At 37.6% G+C, this 24,986-nt stretch overlaps 1 protein-coding gene and 1 pseudogene across 1 annotated transcript; both read right to left on the bottom strand.

Moving 5' to 3' along the window:
* Positions 1-1,739: 1,739 nt before the first annotated feature.
* LOC137298109 (meiosis-specific coiled-coil domain-containing protein MEIOC-like) lies at positions 1,740-24,702 on the bottom strand. The gene is made up of 8 exons (XM_067830188.1): positions 24,576-24,702; positions 22,185-22,319; positions 15,028-15,374; positions 12,680-14,128; positions 12,244-12,328; positions 8,817-8,951; positions 8,104-8,284; positions 1,740-2,043 (listed from the first exon to the last, which is right to left on the bottom strand). Exons 1-8 carry the CDS (start codon positions 24,669-24,671, stop codon positions 1,817-1,819), a joined length of 2,655 nt encoding a protein of 884 aa, XP_067686289.1. The 5' UTR covers positions 24,672-24,702; the 3' UTR covers positions 1,740-1,816.
* Positions 15,661-17,087, bottom strand: LOC137297770 (uncharacterized; annotated as a pseudogene).
* Positions 24,703-24,986: the final 284 nt, after the last annotated feature.

Genomic DNA, 24,986 nt, shown 5'->3' with positions numbered 1-24,986 from the left:
CTTTATCCATAGTCAATATTCAGATCTTCCAATTTCATACAAAAACAAAATACTGACCAAATTAAAAGAACAAACACGAAACGAGTTCTTTTTCTGCCGTTTTCTGTTAGCATGAATGATTTATACCCAACTTAACAAATAACTGAAACATACAAATTTGGGATTTTTTAAAATTCAAGCTACAACCATTCCTATTATCAATGCCTTGTTTAGTGAACTAAATTGGAGAAAAATGAAAACTATTTTTCATTTCAGTTAATCATTTGTACTAGAGAACAAAATGGAAACCTGACAAATTTAATAGACAATGGATAATATACTAGTAAGTACTTCTCCCATGGCTGGCCATGTGATAAGGTAAAATCAGGTTTACACCAATCTGTATTGGACTGAAAAGTTTTAATACGTTAACTTATATTCACAGCATGGGAACAAACCATGCAGAGCAGTGACTATGGAGCAGGTACCCCACTGGCAACAGTGGAGAATCAATATCAGACCTTTGGCATTTTGCAGTTCAACTATGCTGAATAGGACAACTCTGTCCCATATACATATGTTTAAAGAATAATTATTGGTTATATTTGTTTTATCTGTAAGGTATTCACAGTATTCAAGTCAACATCGAATAAAATATTCAGATCATATCAAATACGTATGAATGAAATCAAATTATACCCAAGTATCTATGTAAAGTTGATAACATACTTATGCCAGTATGAGCCAAACAAATGACTATAATCTGAAAATGTTACACAGGTTATGACTTCTGATAGCCTGATATGTGTTCGAATAAATATCCTATGGACTATGTAGCTCAACTGGCTAAGAAAATAGTGTGATGGTCTTTATATCTATAGCCTTGTGGTTATTTCAATAATTGAACATCAACAGGTACAGCTGGCATTTTATATATATATATATATATATATATATATATTATGGAATTTCTAAGAGTTGTCGATGTCCACGTTGATCAAATTTGCTAACACACATGTATTCCAATTACATGTCAATATTCACAACCTTCAGTTCATATCTTCTTTACTTACAAAAATCAAAAGTATTATCTGCTTGCTCTCTAAGCATGCAAAACCTTCAATCAGTTGAAAATACCATGAAAATAATTACTATTCATAAAGGAGATTCTTCATACAGGTGATACACATTCATGACCCAATTGGTTACGTGGTTGAAAATATCTGATAATCAAATTTTCAGAAGAGACAATCATGTCTGAATTGGACGGAAATATATGACTTGCTGGTTCAAAACTGAGACTTCAATCTTATCATTCTATGATAAACTTATATAATACAAATTATGATGAAACAACAATTCAAATTATTCAAATACATGAGATTCACCGGTGTTAACAAAAAGTTCAATATTCCAAAGGTCTGACTTGAAATCACCCCAGTAGCTTTACAAAAACCACTCATAATGAACTAGGCACATGTTAGCATTCTCTGGTAAATCCAACAAAACAACAAACTTCAAATACTATCACAAATCTATAAAGGTTAATCTAAACCTATGTATCACAAGCTACGATACCTGTCAAATGCTTGTCCAAGTTCATATTGCTCTGTTATTATTACTCAACCAGCATTTCAAAGAACTTTGTTCAACAATAACCCTGTTTGCCTTTGCCAATCCTTTAAACAAGCTTGCAGTGCTCAGCTCACTTGAACAGTGTTGTACAACAGTCAACTACATCAATTTTTCAAAAGATTGGTAGTTGTAACAAATATGTCTTGCACATCCAACGGATTTCCAAATTTTGAGGTTGTAGCTGAATCCTTTCAGCAACTCACTATGTTCCTGCTGTTACATTTTCTTCTTTTTCTTCACTTACTGGGTTGCCAGTGTCAGGTACTTTCACAAAGGCTTCAATGTTGACTGGGCTTTGCACATTTACACCAGCTTGTGGAATCAGTGGATTTTCCTTATCTGACATCTGCAGGGCACACCATGTTGCTGTTCTAGCTCGTCGAGTGTGCGCAGTAAGTTCACTGATACTGGCAGCCAAAGCCAATACATCTGCAAATGAAAAGCTCAAAGCTCAAAATTACACCAATACCTGACGGCTTACAAGCCTTTTAACTTGCACTGTAAGAACACAAGCTGAGCACAGTTCCTGGTGTAATGAAGATATAATGTTTATTCTTTCAAATTGTGAAATGGTCATCTGTCCGCCAGTAAGTGAGTGAAGGAATGAAATTGTGAATATTTCCTTAAGACACAAACCGACCTGGCAAAAGTTAGACAATGTGCCATATATAGAGGATATTATACTAGTGCCTATGTCATGCTATGTTTATGACATGAGTGCCTAAATAATGGTATTTCCTAAGCGAGAGTGAGAAATACATAATAAGCATGAGTCAGGTAATATTTAGGCAAGAGTGTGATAAACACAGCATGATATGGACATGAATAAAATATTCTGTTTATTACAAAACTCATCAAATGGAAGAAAATATACAAAATTCCACTTTCAAACACAGGCTGGCAACTCACAACACAATATGACACAACATTTATATGCTTATCTCCTCCCTCCATGCGAAGATAGTGAAACACTTGAAATCCTTTGAAGTTCCCTTCTAATTGAAGTGGATGTATAATACACTCACCCACCGGAGTCTCCCTATCGTGCCAATACAGTCACTTGAACAGCCATGCTTGTCACTCTCTCCGAAATCTCATGAGCCTGACACGAGAATTACTGTGAATTCAGCATGCCTGAGAGGAGCAGTGGTGAGGGCTTGACACCACAAGTCACGATAAGTATAAACTATCAATTTTATTTAGAAAATTACATATTTCTCCTTATCCTGCTTATCATCATGCCTACAGAATCTGAGAGAAAGAGTGGTGGGTCAGGCCAGGTTGGAATCTGTTGGCTGCCACATAAGTATGTCCAGTACTTCCCTCCTTTGAGAACTATAACAGCAGTAGTTCGGTCTTGTTTTTCCAATATTCATCTGTGAAATGTGAAATGGGGGTGGGATGTGCATCACATCCAGACGAACCTGTCTTCTCTTGAAGCATTCGTTCATTGTAATGTGATAATATATATATCAGCTAGCGTCATGCTAGTGTCTAATGCAACTGTATGTCAAGATATCTATCAAGACCGGTCATACATAATCACTCATGCTAACCTGTTCAAGACGTGCATAAGGACTGTCAATCTTCAGCAGAGCGTCTTGGTCTCAACAAGTCATGTGATGAAAGGGCGAATGAAAATCAGCACCTTTGTGGAACCGTTAGTTGTTGTGCAACAAGTGGCCTAAATTGGTGAATGCCAGTGACATCTGTGGCGATGTCGCGTAGGTAGTGGTTGGCAAACACTGTATTTGATTTCCAAAAGAAGCCCACAATTATAGCTGTTAGCAAGCATGGTGTACAGCAAGTGTTGACATCAAGGCTCTCACTTCGTGTGGATTGGAAGCTTGTGGATGTTCAAGTCCTGCTGCTTTGTAGGCCAACATAACAGCTTTCATCCATACTGAGAGTTGCGGGATACTTAGGTGTCTCTGTAGATATTGGGATGAATAGGAGCTTGAAACGTCTCCTTGATTTTGTTGTTAGAGATATACTTTCAATGCTCTGACTGGACATAATAAATCCTGTGCATCATGTGGCCCAAGGACTGCAGATAATGCCAGTATGTGGAATTGTCAGACTGGGCAGATGAATTTTGGCGATGAAATCCCACCTCAGTCCTAGATGTACAATTTCACTATTGACCGAGTCGATTCACGTGCGATTGAAGCCCAGAACAAGTATTTCTGACATCTGTGCCGCTGTAGCTAGAGCAAGTAAAAACACCATTTTCTGTGTCAATAATTCAAGTGATATCCAGTCTTGTGGCTCGTAGAGGTGTTGACGTGCTGCAGCACAACATTCAAATCCCAAGCTGGTATTCCAGCTTGAACGATTGTAGTAAGGCAAGTGGTTCAGGTTCTTTAGTCAGCTTGATCCCCGTTTTCATGGTGACAACACAGCTGAGAGCTGATATGTACGTTGAGAGAGTAGAACCTTTCAGTCCTCATGTATGTCGTAGATGACATAAGTAGTCAACTACCTGAGGATGTGTGACCTTCATTGCAGTGAAGCCTTTCTTTCTGGCGTATCTTTCAAACCGCATCCATTTATCGTCATTTAAGGTGCAGGTAGATCTACATGGAGCTAGGGTGACTGTCTTTACCGCTCTAGTAGAATATCATCAATGTTTTGAGCAGGCCTTGATATGATCCAGACCCATCTACATGGAGATGGTTGTTGTAGACCAGCTCTAGCAAATAAGTCCCTGCTTAGACACTCAACTCAGTTCTGTAAACTTAGGAATGACTTCTGTAAACTGAATGATGATCATGGAATGACATCCATGAGAATATGCATTGTGAACACAAATCTGAAATCTGTCAAACTGGCATGCAGCTCTTCCTCTTTTGATGTCTTCTTGTCAATAGCTTTGAAGTAGTGAACTAGAGATCGCCAGGATTTTCAAACAGCATTCAATTGCACTGTACATAGCAAACCAGTGTATGTCATGAACATCCTTTACTTTAACTTGTGGATCACACAGAATCTTTTGAATATGATTCAATTCTCATCTCTGTGGGCTGGGTTTTTTTCATAATAGAACAAGTTCAACTAATGTCTTTTGAGACACTTTGTTGACGAACGGAACTGACTCTGTGGCTTTAGATGTACATGGGTTCAACCTGTGTACCATGCAGTGAATGCCATGACGGAGGCACCAACCGATCCAAAGGCAGAAACTTCACTTCAGTCAAGGCCCTCTCATTCCAGAAATTCATCAGATAGTCATATATAATAGCTGCTGTAGCATGGGAACCCTCCACAGAAATACTTCCAAAAAACATACTTCTAACTTCCATGTCATACATTACAATCCTGCCATAGACAAGTTTTCTTGTGACATTCAAATCAGTGCTTTCATACTTAGAATTGATCTATATCTGCATTCTTTCAAAGTTTCATCAATATCTTCCTGAATAACTTGAGAAAAAGTTTGGTGTAACTGATCTGCTGTCTCTTGTGAGGAGTAAGTGGCATTTTCACCAACACCCAATTGTTCAGTATTATCACAGCCCTGGCTTCTCATAAGTGACAGCAAAGATCTGTATTTCAGTGTGGCAACACCTCCTTTACATAACACACACTTCATAGCTGCAATGATACAGTGCTCCTAGAAATTGCTGTGTCCACAGTGGTATCAAGATTCTTTCTCAAAACTTGATATTTTAATGCTTTTTGATAATGATAATCACTTTGTTGCACATCGTTTAAGAGTAGAAATTCTGTAATTGCTACAGTCATTTGTCAATGCATTTTTGAAAAATCAATTCCTTGCATAGTTTACAAGTCATGAAGCTAGTATCTACATGGTATTCCAACCAGCTGAATTCTTCCAACCATGTTTTGTGACACCTATGCACTACTTTTCGCTTCTGTGTTTTCTTGTTTTCATTATCATCATTATTTTCTCTATCCCTGTGTTCATCAATATGATGGGAATAAGCATTTACTATCTCGTGATCTCTTACACTTCCATTTTTGATCGGCATGTGCCAATCAGTGTATTCTATAAGTTCACCATTCATATCAGCATTTATACTTGCATAATCTTTTGTGAAAAAGTCAGTAATGCATCGTTGCTTAGGATAACACATCACTGCTATGGAGAAAACATTCAAAGACCACTTGTTGAAACTATTTTTAACTATGCTGACCCGTGACAGCCATCTTTGAGAGCATGACTAGTTCTGCTCACTGTCATTGGTCGGGTCATGACAGTGTGATATTTGACAGTTTATCAGAACGAATATTACTTTTCGACATGTATTAAGGTTGTATTTATTTCAAACAATGGGTTTTTTTCCCTAAATTTGTTTATCGCTTATTTCAAATATTTGATACTAAATTTAACCATAATTTCCTGGTGATAATAAATATAAAGTTTCCACTTCATTAGTACAACACTGCTAATCCTGCAGACATGGAGGCTAGATGCTCTGAAAAGAATTGATGATCCTTCTTCTGAGTGGTGAGTGCAGAGGATTGTGCTTTCTTCTTCTGTCTCCAGGTTGCCGAACTTGAAGATGAGCGCTTCATTGATAGCCCAGCAAAGGGCAAGTCCGAAGAAGTTAAACCAGTCGCTTTTTATCCTCTGCTTTGTAGGGTCTGTTGCGAGTCTCACTGATGAGTTTATAGGTCTCATCTACATTGGGCTCTTTCACTAAGGGCTCCATGTGATTGTCTGTGAATCAACGAGTGCTGAAACCCAGAGTGTTTTGTTACTGGTTCTTAGTCATCGTCTGAAAGGTCATTGACAAAGTTTCGGGGATCATAGATATTGACACAATGTCTCGATGTCCCTGCTACTCGTCTTATAGATGAGCTTCACTAGAGTCCTTCAACAGAGAGACGACTTCCAGACCGTTCATAATCCACAACAAGATCTGTGAGTCTGAGAAGAGGGCTTCCTCCAGTGATAGAGATGGACAACCCCTCTGTATTTCCATACATAATTCATGAAGGGGGAACATCATCGTGATCCTCCTGTCTATGTGTATTCCTGGAACAACTGCCATTCGGCAAACGCCTTTGCGCACATGCCCATGTGAATCCACATCGGACGAAAAAGACGAACGATGACGTCACATCTGATAAACAGGGGGTGTAGACAGTGAACACTTGTAGCTGTAGCGGGATCCGTGAGTGCAAGCACTCAGCGAGTTGATGGAAGGAGCTTCATGCAAACTGCAACGCGATGAAACAGCTGACGGCGATGATTTCCATGAACGGATACAATGCCTCCTCTTCATCCAACAGACCTAATGCAGAGCGGATGAACTGCTGTTTATTCGTAGAAGCATCTGATGTGTTAATAGTAGAAGCTGTAGATGTCTGCATAGAATGTACACACTCTGAAGGTTGCAGTATTGTTGTTGACATAGTTTATGAAGGTCTAGCAGACGATGATCATTTATCATCAGTGCTGATGATCGATACTTCAGGAAGCAGTAGTGGAGGTTCATCGTAGATGTGATGTTTGTCGGGAGGGACGATCTCATCGCTGAAAGAGTTCATGTAAGCCGTAGAGTGTAGTTTCAGCACTGATCTAGTAGTTGAAGACTTAGGCATAGACGATGACTACTTCAACTACTTCAGTTCAGATGATCCCGATTTTGACGTCCTCTTCCGTGATCTAGACGAAGCCTTGCTGGTATCTCAACCATGCCCCACATCGTGTACATCTGACTGATCACTAAAATCATTAATGTCAGCTTTGATCAACAAATGGTTAATAGACACAGAATCCACCACTTTGGACATGACTCGAGACAGTCAAGTTGTCCTCAAGACACCTTGAACAGTATATGAATATAATGCAAATTCTGAATTAGATAAATTCTTACAAAGTTCACAGCACAACAGTGGAAGAACAAATAGGTTTGCATGAAAGACATAATACATGAGGATCAACCGTAACTTACACTGGGAGACAAAAACCGTAACTTACATTGGAAGCACAATTTATTCAACTAAGTCTATGTTGAAGAAAATGTGTCATAAACAAATGAAATTTTATAAATTTCAACGTTAACCTTACAATATGACGATAATAATTATAATGCAAAAACCGAATACAACAACACCGGAATATAAGAAAAACTTAATGCTGTATCGGGACCCAAAGTGCCTCCAATTGTCTTCGTCAGTGATGAAGGAGAGAGTGACAAGCATGGCCGGTCATGTGACCATATTGGCGGGAAAGGAAGGCTTCTGGTGGGTGAGTGTATTGTACAATCCGCTTCAGTTAGAAGGGAACTTCAAGAGATTTCAAGAGTCCCACTATCTTCGGATAGAGGGAGAATATAAGCATAAGCATGAGTCAGGATAAGGAAAAATTGTCAAAAAGAATCTTTTGTAGCAAAGACAGACAGAGGATGGTCTACAAATTGATTTTTGGGTCAGAATAGTTCTCTACAGGAGATCTGACCAAACATTAGTTCATGCAACCCAATCATCATTGCAAGCCTCACAACAAAAATAACCAACCTTTATCTTCCTGATGGCGGGAAACACCTGCTCGATGTCTATTGGCAGCATTAACGATTTCCTCCTTCCTTCTAGCCTGGACTTTCCTGATACCCTCCAACCACTTGTCAAGGGAGGAATGGACATTAGCATGGATGGATATTGTTCTTAGTTTTTCCATCTTATCAATCAGTGTTATAATCTGAAAAAGGAAGATTGCAGTAATGTGTACCAACAAGTCAAGCATTGCAAAAATGATACATCATGTCAGTGGAAGTTTTATTAGGTATACACAAAATTAGAATTTCCAAATTGATCGATGAGACACAAGTGCAGTAAAGGTAAACTCTAATTTTTCCTGTTCAACAGGTATTTGGTATTACAAATAGACATACAAAACAAATAGGTAGTCTGATTTGAACACAAAGAATGATTTGAAATCGGTCATAAATTATTCTCTGGAAAAGAAACCTAATAAGGAGAAAGCTCATTTCTGTAAGAGCAAGACTGTTTGGGTGGGTGTAAGAAATGTTTCAGCTTGAGTTTTCATGCACAAATTTGAAGCCAAAAACAGGAAAAATGTCCATAGGTCCAGTAAAATCAGCAGATACTGTTATGTCATAGCAGTAAAATCTATTAATGTGATGCAAAGTTCACAAAGAGAAATACCCAGCATTTCAACAATTTCTCAAGTTTGGAAAGCTAAAACTTTTATGAAAAACACAAATCGGTACCCTTGCATGTTCCCTGAAGGAATCCACAATAAGTCGATCCACTCTAGAAGGGTTTGATGGCAGTCGAGGAATGACAATGTTGTTGGCACTTGATACTTTTTTTCCTGGATTCTGTCTGGCTAGTTCTGCTTCCGTCTTAAAAAAAGTAATCACAGGCAATTTATGTAAGTCCATGAAGTATTACAAAAGGAACCACAACAGAACAAAGTATCATGCAGATATTAACAAATTACGGATTTCCCCTACAGAACAAATATCATTAACACAAATTCCTAACCATAATTTTTTGTGCTATCCCATTAATAATACTATATAATATGTCATGAATTACTCAGTATTTACTGACAGGTTACTGGCCCAGTGTACCAATAGTTTTAAGCATGCATTATATTATTTCACTCCCTTGGGTCGAGCACAAGCATATTGTGCTGCCACAATCATGTTGTATGAACTCTAAGTATATCACAGGGAATGAGACAGTAACCTTTTAATTATTCACTGCAATAGAAATCATACATTAAGGTGGCTGCATTTGATCAGTAACATAGAGTAACTGAGCCGTGGAAGTTTAGTATTACTCGCTTTTAGCAATATTTGAGCAATATCATTGTGAGGTACACAAGAAATGGGCATCACATGTGGGTAATTGAACCCTGGCATTTAGCTTAATGCGAGAACACCTTAACCATTATGCTACCCCACCACCCCAGTAACCTAGAGACCTGAGGTATGAAAGCTATGAAGGAAAGTATTGGTTAATTCTATCTTTGGGCTTTAATATATTTTCATAAATATTAGTATGCAAACAACTCAAAACTATTACTGTGGGATGTGATAATGATATACTGAATCTTCTCTTTACTTATAAAGAAAGACATATTTTACTGCAGTCATTTCTAAATGTCTGTCAGCTGTTCATTAATTACAGTTTGCAATGAATGAACTACCGTTCTCCATCACTTAATAAATCCACATTATATCTTAAGTCTAATTGTTCTAAGTATGGGGGTATGGCATTTCAGAATATCTGAAAGCATGTACTACCTCTTATTTTAGTTCTTATTGAAAAATATTAGTGACAACTGAACAGTGAACAGTAACTCACTAACTCTAACTGCATAATGGTATTATCTGCTGATGCAGAACTGGTTAGCAAATTCTCCCATTACATAGAAGACCTATCATGCACTGCAATTACTTCAACCACAGCAAGCTTACAATATTTATTTCATGATGTCTGTTTATTTTACATTCAATCATATCTGCATATCATTTAACTGTATATTATTAGTTACACAGTGTTATGAAAAAGTGTACAGGACTGTAAGACCCTTGTAAATTCCATATTTCTTGAGGCACAGCCAAATTAATTACCCTAAAGATCTCCTATATACGTTTATTTTTAAACAACAACATTCAAACTTTGGCTTAATGAGACGCAAAATATTTCACCTTATTTCCTGAAGTCATAAAGGGAGATAACTCAGGATGGCTTAGTTCATGACAAAAAAAAGATCGAATTTAACGACAAGTGAAATACAGACATCTTTTATTTTTTCTTTGTTGATACGTATATTTAATGGCAACAGTTTTATTGTTCTGTTTATACTCAAATGTATACATCAACTCTAAAATTTCGAAGCAATCAGCCATTTGGCAGCCACATTTTATCTAAGGGCAAAGTCATTCGTACAACCTGTGTAACGTGTCATGTGACAGATTTTACAGGGTGTATGGTTTGTACACCATGGCAAATCTGCCTACATGGTTTCCTATGCTTGACTATTACCCAATCAGAATACAACAAATTTATCTTAAGGGTAATAAATGCTGACACACCCCTTATCTGCAGCACTGTCATTAATATTCAAATCAGCTGTCATGAAAACACTAATGTCAACCATGCGTAACTGATATCCCTGCTGGGATCAAAATGGTACAGAACTGATTCATCAATTATTCAAATGGCATGGATGAAAAAATGGTAATGTGCCATGTCAGCACATCTAAAATTTAGCCAGTTAAATACTATACACCATGATTCATGTAATAAAAAATGTGATAAATCTAATCAACCTAAAAGACTCATAAGATACCCTTGTACAACAACACACTGTTAATCTGTGACATTCTTAAACTGGCCATTTTGAATGCCAGTGAGCATAACAGGAAAGTCGTTTTGGAAAATAACCTAGTTTATGGGTCTGGCACAAATGAAGCTGAATTAAATGAAGTCTCTGAATACTGAAAATGTTAAAGATAAATTGTAAAATAACAATACTTATTTCATCTCACAATAATTTGGATAGTAACAAATAATCCCATTTACAATGAAAAGGAGCTGAAGTGAGATTCAGCAACTCAGAAAATGTAGACTAGCATCATTAAGAGCTTCAGAATTACAGAAAAGAACTGAACAGAAGACAAATTAATCTGGTTCAGGGTCTGTGAGACAGGACAAGTTTACAGGTCCACAAGTTGAACTGGATAATCAAGAGGCACTTGAACACTTCCTTTCACAAAGCTACACTTTAATGATCTATCTGGTGCCATGAGGCACCCTTAACAAAAGTTGCATTTCTAATGATATGCTAAAAAATGTCATAGACAATATTATATTGACCACTAAGGTATGCATTGGGACAGAGAACATTGACTATGGGCCATTTTCAGGATTTTAAGCCACTTTCTTAATTCAGAATGAGTCCCTGCCCTTGTATCAACAGTAAACTTAAAAAAAATTCAATGGGCCATTTTTTAATTCTAATGTGCAAAATTCTCCATGGCCCATGCCTTTCCCAATCACTGCTAAGGGTGAACAATAATACTCATTTATATAATCATGTTAGATACAAATTTGGGCAAATGTTTTTTCAAACACTGACAGAAGTATCTAGGACACATGACTATCTTGAAGCTGACGATAGCAAGCATCAACCAATGAGAGGGCTTCCTTTGACCACACACCCTTTATGCTGCCTTATTGCCCTTGCTATCGTCCACCATTTGTGTCAAGATCGTTTAGTTGAGGGTCAAACACGGCTTTCAATCGACTTGTAGAAATAACAATAAAGAACTAGTAGGTGTCATAGGTGGTGATCAATAGGCCAATCACCAATGATTATATGTTTAGATGAAGTTTTAATCAATTGCTTGCGATGGTAGCGTAGCAATCAACAGTGCTATGATAGACAAAACATGCCCATTTACGGAAGTGTCTTGATGTATTGTGCTGTGAAGTGTTTCAAGTCAAAGGTCATCTCAAAATGTTTACTTATTTTTTTTTCTTAAATCTTTAATCCTAGCAAAGACAAGAGGGCCCCAACAGGGTCCTGAATCAATTGAGTTGCATTTAAATCCACGGATCTCACAGAAAGTTGCCATCCCTGTTAACCATATCACAATACTATTAAGATCTTTTTAATACCTTCTTTCTCTCTTTCTCTATGGCCTTGAACTGTTCATAACACTCCTCTAGCTTAAGATGAAGTTCATTAGAGGGTCCACTTCTCCTGTGAATGTGAAAATGTGAGCTGAATTTGATAAAACCACAGTTATAATTTTTAATTCTTTTATTTTTGAATAAGTAATAAACATTAAATGGTAAACCATGGCAACAGCAGTATGCAAGAGTAAGCAAGATAGTTTCAGTAAATTACATGATTGTATATGGACATGTCTACATGCATTCATGAATAATTGCAGCACACAAGAACACTGACACATTTCACTGATTCTAACACTGTTTACAATATCAATTAATATGCAAACATGAAACACACTGTTCAAATCATGTAAGAAGGCTGGAGGGTATAACATGCTGATGTAAATGGCCTTTACTTATCCTGTTTGTAGAAACATACCTGAAAGAACGCATTCCTTGAAAGAAGCCAGGATGGAGGCCTAAGACATATTGTGGGAAGTCAGGGTAGAGCATTTCAGGGATGAATCCAGGTGCAATTCTGGGCAAAGGTTCAATTGGAAAGTATTCAAATGCTTCAGCAGGCAAGGCACCATGGGAAGGACTGAAGAGAGGGTGGGGAGGATAGTGGAGGAGATGCTGATGATGAGACAGGGAGTGTCGGAGACCTTGATCATGGAGGAGACATTCTTCAAGAAACTTCTGTTTATCAACTTGGTCATGGTCAAAGGCAAAGGGGAGTAACTCTGGAGAAATGTGATCAAGATTGCCAAGTGCAGGGTGGTGTGTCTCTCTACCAACTTGGTCAGCAGACCAGCGGTCATAATTTGGAGACGAGAACATATCATGTGGTAATCCTTTCATTTTTCGATTGTAGAAACCATGAGGAATAAAATTCTGCAATCCGTGTTTCTCTCTGCTGAGAGGAGTAGATGAGCTCATTGGCACATAATCCTTTTTCAGGTTCTGCATTTTGTTCAGGAAATGGCCAGGTACCTGAATATTGCCACTGGAGGTGTCTGACTGATTCTGTGGTCTCTCTTGGGGAACATTTCCTTCCCCTGGTGAACTAGGAGTACTAGGGTCAGACAAACTGTAGTTACTTTGATAACTGACTGGAGTATGTGTATTAACATGAATGGGGTGCATAAAATCATTGTCATGCTGCATATGTTGCTGGGAAGAGTGCTGGTGTTTCAAGGCTGCTGCATTGTGAGAATTGAAGTTAGATGATGGCAAATAGTTGAACATCTGCTTCTCAACATCTGGAGGTTGATCGTCAGTCTTGGTTGGGGTTGTCTGGAATGTCTTGTTTTTCTTGAAGCTGAAGGGCTCACTTCCGCCTGGATATGTTTGTTTTGCTGCATTGACATGCTGAGCCACAGCATTCTGAAAGGCGCTTTGAGCCATACTGTGTTCCTGAGAATGGTGAATCTTTGGTGAAGTGTCATGGGCTGATGAAGTGAAAGCAGAACTGATCGCTGGCTGTGAGGGAAAAGGTTTTAACTTCAAGTGATTCTGGAATGTGGCAAAATTCTGTGGTGAGGACATCTCGTTGAACATATCACTGTTCATGTGTTGATAAGACCTGTCCAATTTTTGCTTTCCACTATATTCAGATTGAGCTTGAAACTGTTGAGGAAAGGAGTTTTCGTGGATCTGGCCACTGGGAAGTCGGGACGCCTCTTTAGCATTAAAACCCTGTGAAAAAAAGTGATCTGATGTGTCAGAAACGTGTGACGAGGAAAAGCTGTTTTCATCCCATAAATTTTGAGTCATGCTAGAAGCATGCTCAAAACTTCCATATGACGTCGAGTTTTTATCTGACTTTCCAGAAGGCGTACCCTCACTGCCGGTTGACCAAACACTTCCAGATGCAAAGCCTGGTGAACTGGAACAGAAACATTACTCTCAAAGCCATGTATATCATTGATATCAATGTGAATGAAACAATATTTTGTGAATTTAGGTGAGATTTTGACCAAGCAGCATTTCCCCTAAAAATAGTGATACTTTGTGATCTGTATAACGTATTTGCAATGCATTTCAACATATTGTCATTAACCCCTATGATCATACATTTCCTACATGCCCATTGAACAATTCTGCACACTGATCTGTTCCTCCTTGAAGTAGCTGGTCACCAAAGACCTTTTAAAGACTTTGGCCTAGATCTTTCAAGCTCTCTAGTCTTAGCCCTAAGATAGTTGCAAGTGCCATACATTAACATCAACTTACGACTATCTTAGCACTAAGAGAGCTTGACAATCTAGGCCTTGATCTCTTGTTTTTCACGAACATTCTGCACACATGTATGACAATGATTACCTGGACCAGACAAACCAGGTATTTATCTTATATTCTGTGTACGACAATGTCAGGCTATGATGAAACACCATCAACTAAGTCAACAACAATGACTGTGACTACCTGACTTTGATAAACCAACATTACACAAGTCACAATCATCTACTGTAATTCCTTAAAAATTCTCTCAGCATCTTTAACTTCCCAGGGTAATGACAAAATGGACCCTTCTACTTTAATTATTTTGCTGATACTGGTTGTAGAATGCTGTAGGCTGTTCTGACTTGTGGCCATATAACCATATAACATTAGTTAGTTGTAGCTTTGTTTCCAATGGTCAAGAATAGATAAATTTGAGGCAGGAAAGTGCTGCCCTCTTCAATATCAGGTATTAACAGTACAGCAAACAAATTTTTCACCATATTTACTGAGCTTTTAGTACCATCAGTAATATCTATACAAAATGTATGTTGAAATACTTACCCATCAAAGGAAAAGACATCTGAGGTGGCCTGTGACTGAGTTTCTTCATTAAACTCTCCAAAGAGGCTGGTTGAGAAAAGAGATGAATCATCATCAACTATCTTGTTGACAAGATCATCAAAAGCTGAAAGTTTGTCGCTAGAGCAATTGTTGAGTGCCACATTTTGATGATCCGGGAAAGAGAAGGAAAATGGTGATGCATGGTCAGGTTCAAGTTTTTGTGCATTTTTGGAACTGTATGTCATGTGACTCCATTCTGGATAGGCAGTCTGCTGAGTGGCTGAGGACACCAGCTGTGAGCCTGTCTGCATTGTGTTTGAATGAGGGAAAGGCTGGAATGTAGCAATCTGTAACGGAAGAGGAAAAAACGACATATACTAAAACATGTAAAAAATGTACACAAATACTGTACAAAAATAAAGAAACCTTTTCAGAAACACTGAAAGAATAGGATATATCACTAATATCAACTTTATTCAAATATACTGAAAGGCCACAGGCCTATAGTACAAGCAATCAACTTCAAAACTTTAGATAAAAATCATTGTAAGTACAGCATACAGATACAACATGCCATAGCATATCTTATTCAGCGCATCACATGTTATGTAATTAGTTATGACAAATGGGTACCTACATGTAACTAATATTATGTTCTAACATATATTCAGCTCTGAATTTCATTGCATAATACACAAACATTGCCAGGTTTTGAAGTATAATTTTGTTTCTATTACTCAATAGCGCAACAAATTTGTGTTGGTTTGCATGCACACTGTAGTATTTGTTGATATAAAGATTTCTCAATTGAGTATACACCGGGCATATTAAAAGAAAATGATATTCATCTTCAATGGCACACTGGTCACAAAGCTTACAAATCCTATTCTCTCTATCAATCGCTCTAAATCTTCCACTCTCAATATATAAATTGTGCGAGGAACATCTAAATCTACTTAACGCCGTTCTAAACTTTTTGACATTAATAACTGACAGATACATTTCCTGGTCTAAATTATATTTAATCATTCTATAGTAAAGACATTTGCTCGAAAGAGACATGTTTTCAAACCATTCTTGCAAATACATATCTTTTAGTCTTCTCGTTAATTCTGAAATAAACAAGTTCTTAAAATCAACATATTGATTGTTCCAGACATATCCAAAGCCTTTTGAGAATAGAAATTTTCTAATTGCAGTAACCCAGTTAGTGTGGCCGTTTCTATCAAATAGTACCAACATATTGTAGCATTTTTTGGGTAAACGATACGGGGGCATATTCAATAATTTTAACCAATATTTAATTACCTTTATACTCGTAAATAGCGACATTGGATATCTACCACATTCTCCGTAAACCATTAAATTCGTTGTATTGTGTTTAACACCAAGAAATTTCTTGCAGGCTTGTAATTGCACCCGTTCAATATCTGGTAGATGACTTAACCCCCAAATTTCAGCTCCGTATGATATTATAGGGTAAATTTTTGCATCAAATATCTTGAAGTACGAACTTATATTTAAATCTCCAAATACATTCAGTTGCTTATAGAGACCTATCATGACCTTCTGAGCTTGAAGACTTGCGTATTTAGCATGTGTTAGCCATGAGAGACAGTGACTAAAAAATATTCCCAAGTATTTATACGAATTGGTGGTTTCTAGTTCTATGCCCCTGTACTGCCATTTCTCATTTTTCCCCTTTTGAAAACTACTACTTTAGTTTTATTCCTGTTAACCTTTAACTTGTACTCATCACAATATGTCTCTAGTTCCATTATTAGTTTTTGTAAACCTGCCACAGTGCTCGAGAATAGGACAATGTCATCTGCAAAAAGCAGCAGAAATATGTGTACAATATCTGGATGCAATTGGATTCCATTTTCACAATTCATTTCAATTTGAGTTGCTAGTTCATTAATGAAAAACGAAAATAAGAATGGGCTAAGTATACAACCTTGCCTCACTCCAAGCTCTAGGTTAAATGTATCTGACAATTCATTATTATTTCTGACGCAAGCTTTTACATTTTCATAGATATTGTGTAACAGATTTTTCATTTTCGGCCTAAGTCCATGAGTACTGAATGTATCCCAAAGTTTCTTCCTGTCGACAGAGTCAAACGCTTTTTCAAAATCAACAAAAAGAGCATATAATTTAACACCCTTGAAATTAAGATAACGTTGTATAATACTATGTAGGATAAACATATTGTCTATGGTCGTATACCCATGTCTAAATCCAGCCTGAGACTCACTGATTTTATTCATTGCTTCACCCCACGTCACTAGTCTTTTATTTATGATAAAAGTGAAAACTTTACTAAAAATGCTTAAAAGTGTGATTCCTCTATAGTTGTTTGAATTGTCAACACTGCCTTGTTTATGAATTGGAACGATAATACCGATGGACCAACTGGATGGATACGTTCCGCTTTCAAGAATGATATTGAACAACAGTTCCAGGTAGGGCGCTATTATATCTGCTGAGCTCTTAATCATCTCAGGTAAAACATCATCAACCCCAGGCGATTTATTACATTTTAAGTTATTGATACCATCAAGTATTTCTTCTCTACTGATCGGAGAATCCAACATATCCTTTGTTATTTCAAAACTAGAGTCAGAGGTTTCAGAAGCGTTTAATGTTTCTACCTTATCATTTACTCCTTTCTGTTGATCAGTTCTGAAATTGAAGAGGCCACTAAAATGCTGATGCCAGTCATTCATGTCAATACTGTTGTTTGATATGGTAGGATTCTTCAAAGACTTAAGTTTATTCCAGAACTTTTTTGAATCTGCTATATTATTTTCTATATCCGCTTTTTTGTTCTTATAATAATCAAGCTTTTTTTGTTTACAAACTGCATTATATTCATTTCTTATTTGACAACAATCTTCAAACGTTTCCTTGTCTTTTACCTTTCTAAACTTGTTTAGTAATTTACACCGTTTTCTTTTCAATTTTTCGCAAGTTCCATCATACCATTTGTTTGATATTCTACGTATCATACCAACTTTACGTTTCATATCTTCCGCTGCGGAACACAGTGCGTCTGTGACATATCTAATGCTATCGTCTATATTTGTAAAAGCAGAATCGACTGACTTGTCAAACAATAACTGAATGTTTTCAGACAATAGATTTTCTCGAAATACTTCAACTCTATCCTGTTGCCAATAAAACCTATAGGCCTTATTTGAATTTCTCTTAGTGTTATCTAAAGATCTAACATGTTGTGCTTTTACTGATAAGGTAACAGGTAGGTGATCTGATTCAGTACGTGACTGTATGCTAAAGTCACAAACATGGTCAAATAATACAGACGATGATATTATGTAATCTATTACACTTGCCCCGTTGTTACCTATAAAAGTAAAGTCTCCAACTTCTGTATCACCACCACAGCGCCCATTCATAATATGAATATTCATGATAGAACAAAGATCTAGTAAGGATTTACCAAAGTTGTTTAAAGTTCTGTCAGCGGAAAAACGTTTCAAATTAAAATAGTCTGTTAAAAAGTCCCACTGTGATGCATTTTGGTTTTCTGTATAATCTAGAAGGTCATCTTCTACAAAATCTGAGTTGGTACTAGTTCGGGCATTAAAATCTCCGCCACTGAGGATATAAACATCGGGTAAACCAGAAATGATATCTAATAAGGACTCTTGATACAGAAGCACTCCGTTTTTACAGTTTGGTGATAGTTTATCATACCAGGTCGAGCTCTCCGGTTGAATGTAAACACATGAGTATAGAATGTCTCTGTCTAAACCAAATAGAACTCGATCAAATAATATGTAGATAGCATTATCTGTTAGCTTTATCCATTTCTTATAACTACAAAACTGACGACGTATTAACACTACCATTCCACCGGATAGTCTCCCACTAGTAGATAATTTGTCTGCTGTTTTCACTATCACATCATGATCAGGGAAGATATTCTGTAATTCTACATCACCACTCCAAGTTTCACTCAGGCCAATTACATCAAATGATTTAACATAGTCAATAAAATCGGTGTCACCTAATTTGTGTATAATTCCACCAATGTTCCAAAACAAAAAAGTCACCGAGTCTGTCGGGTTATCATGGTCATTTGTAGTAGTAATGTGTATGTTAGGAATTGGCTGTACATATGAGTGTTTCCGATGCGCCGTAAAATGTTCCTTATGAGACTCAAGGCCCTGGCCACACCCCTAGTGGGTGTCGTCCATGTCCGCGTGACGTGAGTCAGACCTGGGTCTCCAGCTGAGTCCCTGGTTACTTCCACCCCAAGCGTTGTTACGTGTGCATGAACGTGGTTGTGTAGCCCTGTTCGAGTGAGCCGTGTTGTTCAAGGGAACTTCCATCAGCTTGTTACCTTTAAAGTAGTAACGCATGTTGGGGTTCTCTGTACGCCGTCGCTGTAGCTCCTGACGTTGGAATGTGGTCAAGTCGTTAGCGATCCCCACTCCTTGACTTTTCAATTCACTTCTCAGCTTGACCGACCGCCATTTGTCCTCCCAATTGCACATTCTCACTATAATAGACCTTGGCTTGTCCCCCCTTTTACCAGACAATCTGTGGGCCCTCTCAGTATCCCTGGAGACTAAGGGTGGAAGATCAGTACCTTCCCTGGCCTTATCAAGAATGTCCAGCACTTTCTGCTTACTGTCAGTGTAAGTCTCTCGGTCCTCACCCTCAGGTACATTATACAGAACTAGGTTGTTTCGTCTGCTACGCTGTTCCTGGTCTTCTATCCTATAATCTAACTCCTCTAGATAACTCTCCATATTATGCGCCCGTTCATCTAGTGCGTCAACATCCAGTCTGATCACATGCTGCTCTTGTTTATTGGAATTAATATCATCTCTCAACTTCTGTATGTCAATCTTCATGCTGTTGATATCATCTTTAATCGATCTGATGTCTGTAGCTAATCTGACCTCACTAGCCTTAATCTGTTCCAAAATGGTGCTCATCATCTCCTCTAAACCATCTACAGGGCCAGGGTTGAGTTCTATGTCACCTGACAGCAGAAGCATAGACGGGATCAGTCTCTTAAGAGGCAAAGCTGCTCCTGCCCTCAGGTATTTGTAACTCATGACACTTGTCAGAGCTGAGCTGTCCGTGACGTCACTACTGTCACACAAATGTAAACAAACATTTCGTTTCGCCACAAGATCAAAATGGGGGGAGCCAGTATCTGCAGAAGCTTCAACCAAGTGCACTAGTATGAATGATAGCAGAAGATGTAGTGAGAAGAGCACAGAACACAGAGCTAGTCTGTAGGGCACATCAGAGCTAGCGGAGTATGGTGTGTACCTGTCACAATGGCTGATCTGTCTCGTACCACTCGGCTGTCTAAACAGTCCCATCCGAGCTCTGTAGAGCACTAAGTCTATCATAGCTACTTCATAAAGACACTCTATACCCTTACAAAACAGTATAGACAGTTCGATGTCTTAGCTGCCGATGTATTTTGATAAATACCTATATTTCTCTGCTGCTGTGATTTCGTGATCTTGTTGGAAGGGGCGTATAACTCTGAATATATCATAACTACTAATACCTGAATGCAAACTTTCAAAATTATTCCTGACAAGTGTGCTCAACCTTGCAAATGTATATGCTTGCATGTCAAAAATTATCAACTGACTCTGTAAGTGTTATGAGTGACATTTTTTAACTTTTATGATTATGGACACTGTGTCTGATTTTGTTTTCTTTAAAGACAATTTAAGCTGTTTTCTCCCTGACATCTTCATAGTGCTCTGTAAAAAAATATTTTATTACTGTGTTATTAAAAGTTTTTTTCATAGAAAATGTTATAGACGCCGGTTGAGAATTGGCAAATAAATTCAAATACAATACTGGTATCTGCAATGAGATGTACAGTGATAGAGTGGAAACAGCACTGATTGTATATGCAGATCCTATTTTTTATATACCATGAGGCCATAGAAACAAATAATTTTCTGACATCATTTTCAAAAATAGATTGTATTGTTAGTAATACTTTCATTTCTAGACAATTCATAGTATGTAAAATATGCCCATTAACAACAATGGGAAACATCAGAGGCAAATGAAAGCAATCATATTTAAGATTTCATCATGCTGAGAATGACAAAACTCATCATACCGTATATTACCCTAGATAAGCTGATCTCCTACTATAGATAAGTCAACCCTCTAACTTGACCTTTAAAATCAGTATCCAAATGGTATGTTTCATATACAAGCCAACCCTAAGTGGGGCCTCCTAATCGTGGCCAAATGACAACTGGCAGTTACTGATATAGTAATAATCAATACTTCGGTCCAAATTATTCACTGAATCACATTGACTCTTCACTGACAAAGTTCTTGGTAAAACTTCTGCCCTTATCCACCCACCCACACCACACCACCACCACACCCTCCGCCAACTATAATGGAAAATTACTTCAAGAGGCGTTTTCAGAAGTTGAACAGGTCTTTTGATATTGTTAAGATACAGTCAAAACAACATGTTAAAACTCATCAATGTCAGATGATATACATTCTGGTGATATCATTTGACTAGAATGAAACTTTCCAAGTTTTTTTTTCTCATGTTTGTTCACGCCAAATGATACAATGTCATTTTCTTAACTTGTCACTAGAAAAAATTTTGGACAAAAAGTGTTACCTGTAGATAAGCCCACTCATTTCTACAGGTGACTTTTTGGGGTCTTAGATAATTTGACTTATTTACAGTAATATACGGTAATTATTTGGCCAATATACCTGCTCTCAGAAAAGAAATTTTGCAATATGTATTGTCAAAAAAGCAAATCACAATTGACTGGTAATACTGCAGCCCCATCATAACCATCCTCGATATCTCCAGGGTATACGATCCGATAAGTCTCCACTATACCCTGGACGCATCTACGGCTCTGCATCATAACCTGCACTACTGGCAGTACTGTAGTCCCTTTAGAGACTTAGGTTGCATACTACATTTCTATCAGTGGCAAAGGCCACATACACTGACACAAGTGTTAGAAGGCAAAACATACACCAGTGAGTGGTGGTATCTTCACAGATTTACACAAGCATTTTCACCCACTGATATTGCATAATGCCAACAGGATTAACAGTCACTAGGACCCTTTGGCTGAACTAGAACAGGGGACACTTACCTGGCCATTTTTGTATCCTGGTGCCAAATTCTTGAACTGCTCCTTTGACCCACCTAACTCCACACTTTCCTGGTATGTATCCAGATCAAACGTGTTGGGTTCAAAAGGCTTTGCTCCAGGGTTGTACCTGCCAGGCTGTGAAGAAATATAAGAAATCTTATCAATTCAGAGGGCAAACCCATTATTCTGTCACATGTATGCATGTTTTCTTAATGAACATGACACTTCTCAAGAAGCATAGAACATAGTGAACATTTAATATTTTTTTTGCTACATTAATCTGGGGAATGCTTTGATAATTTGATCCTAAGAAGTATTTGCTTTTGAAGTCATGTAAACGTATGCACAAACCATGGCTCAACTAGTATGTTGGTGTGATTATCACTGACATTATTCATTTTGCCTCGGACTATGTACACTGCAATGGCTGCTGAAATTGAAGATCATCTTAGGAGCATAAACCAATCATCTGCTTGCTGAAAATATCCCCTATAGATAGCTAAAAGTGATATTGTGTGTCAACATGGGATCTGAAGGTGTACCATGCACAATAATAGAATCTGGAACAAAAAAATCAGAGAAAAGGCAAAATGATGTATAACGTTCATCAAGCACATGTACTTACAAACGCCTGGTTTGTATTCAGGCCTAGATAATAATTTAACTTCAACTAAAAAACGATTAAAGTGTGCATTAAATGTAACTTTAAACACTAAGATACTGTTTTTTGAGTTTCATTACTTCTTAAGCTTTACCTTGTCATATCTAAATTTGTGGCTGATACACCAATAAAAATGGCAACTATAAAAAAATTCAAAGATATATTGTGAACACACCTCATAAAATGAAATTTGTTTCACCATCAAGGCATTTATTTTTACAAGGCATATGCCAAAAGGACAGTTGCAAATGCTGCATGCTAAGTCTTGATTCTTTATCTTTGCAGTCAGTATTATGAGTATACCAACAATTGGTTCATTACTATTGAACTGATAAAAAAATGCACATTTGCTCAGTTTCAACTAAATCTATTTTCAGCTGAAAAATCATTGTCTCATCAAGTGTGTGTGTGTGTGTGTGTGCGTGCGTGTGCGTTTGTGTGAGTGAGTGACACAATTCACAGAATCGATCGATTTCAAATAAAATCAGCAGTCAGCAGAAATCTGCAGGTCAGCAGAAAAATGCCATAACTGTCAAGTAGTACTAAACCTTTCTGAAATAAAATAAACAAAAATGCCAATAGCTTGTAGATAAGCAAGTAGAATGTGCCACAACTTTGTAAAGTGTGGATGACTTCAGTTTAGGATAGCTATACATATTTGGCTGTACTGAAACACTGTACTGGTATTAAACAAAAAAAGAAACCTAATAGTTGTTTGTGATCTGCATGAATGAGCTTTCATTGTCTTTTGTAATACAACTCAGTGGTGTTACCAATATGCACATAAATATGTGAGTACTGTCGAAATAACAAATAAAACAACCCTATATTAAATCTAAAATGAAGACCAAGAGGAGGAGCTCACAGTTTTACTTAAACTGTGTTACCGTTTTGTGAAAGATCTGTCCTTTTAACTTTCAAGAAAAAATGCACTCGTATCTTGCTGTGAAGGGCGGTTCACGAAATGCTGAAGAATATGTCAATATCAAACAGCTGACGGGGCATGGCCCTCATGCTGAAAGGTGGTTCTATTTAGACCGGTTCACTCTATCAGTGTAGATGCTGAACATATGCGAAATTAATTAAGAGGAGCAAGTGTCAATGCCAAAAACCGGCAATATACGTGTTGTCACGAAAACAAAGACTCTCCTGAAGAGTAATTCGGTCGGTGGCATTTGCAGTGTGTACCGGAGTTGCTACAACACCTTGCGTCCGCTATGGCGACCAACTTCACGTGCAACTCAGCAGAAGTCGCAATGTTTTGAAAACAGTTTCGTCAATATTGCTTGTAACCTATGGACTCATATTGCGCCATGCACCCCAAAATCACATGATCAATTTTTTTCCTCAGATTTTTCTTTCCATACGAAATACCTGCATTTCTCGTTTGGGATGGCGCCATTTCTTAGATTTTTCAATCGGGTCATCTGGAATATTCACAATAACAATCGTACGAGAGCCGTTAGTGGAGGCTCAAACTGACTCACCACTGCAAAGAAACATTGCATGAAACAATTATAAATGTCTAAATGACATGTCTTTCACTCGATTGATGAAACAACGCCGAGGAAAACATGTAAATATTTCTCACGTTGACGTATGGAATGCAGGCGAACGATCGAGCCCATCGACATCAACACTTGGTATGTTGACATCGGACGTGAATATACAGCGGCTTCAAAATGATTTGACAACCACAAAACTGGATGAAATATGCACATTTGGATTACCTGCTGCTTAAGCTGGTTATTTCCAGCCGACCTCATCAATCTTATCCTGGTATTTTCATATTTTTCGCTCTCATTCAGCTGGACCGAGAGCGCCATTGACGTTCATTTTGCTGTATGCTAATCGTATGTTTTCATACTATTTTCCACACGACACATTCAATTGAAACCAAATGCGCTGTCTGTTGATTTTTGCTCTGACAGTTGAACTTAAGCATCAACCTGTAATAAGCAATCAGGATAAAACTCAGCTTACATAAACAACACGACACGGGAGTATTGCAAAAATACTGCTATTGTTAGATAAACTAATATTGTGTAGTCTATATCTGAACGGGCCTTACAATATGAAACGTTTTGAGACATTCGGTGTTATCACAGAAAAGAAATTATTTGCAAAAAATACACATTTTT

Source organism: Haliotis asinina, chromosome 10 (genome assembly GCF_037392515.1).
Source record: "Haliotis asinina isolate JCU_RB_2024 chromosome 10, JCU_Hal_asi_v2, whole genome shotgun sequence".
Lineage (NCBI taxonomy): Eukaryota > Metazoa > Mollusca > Gastropoda > Lepetellida > Haliotidae > Haliotis > Haliotis asinina.
The sequence above is the reverse complement of the archived record's forward strand: the minus strand, read 5'-3'. Positions and strand labels throughout refer to the sequence as shown.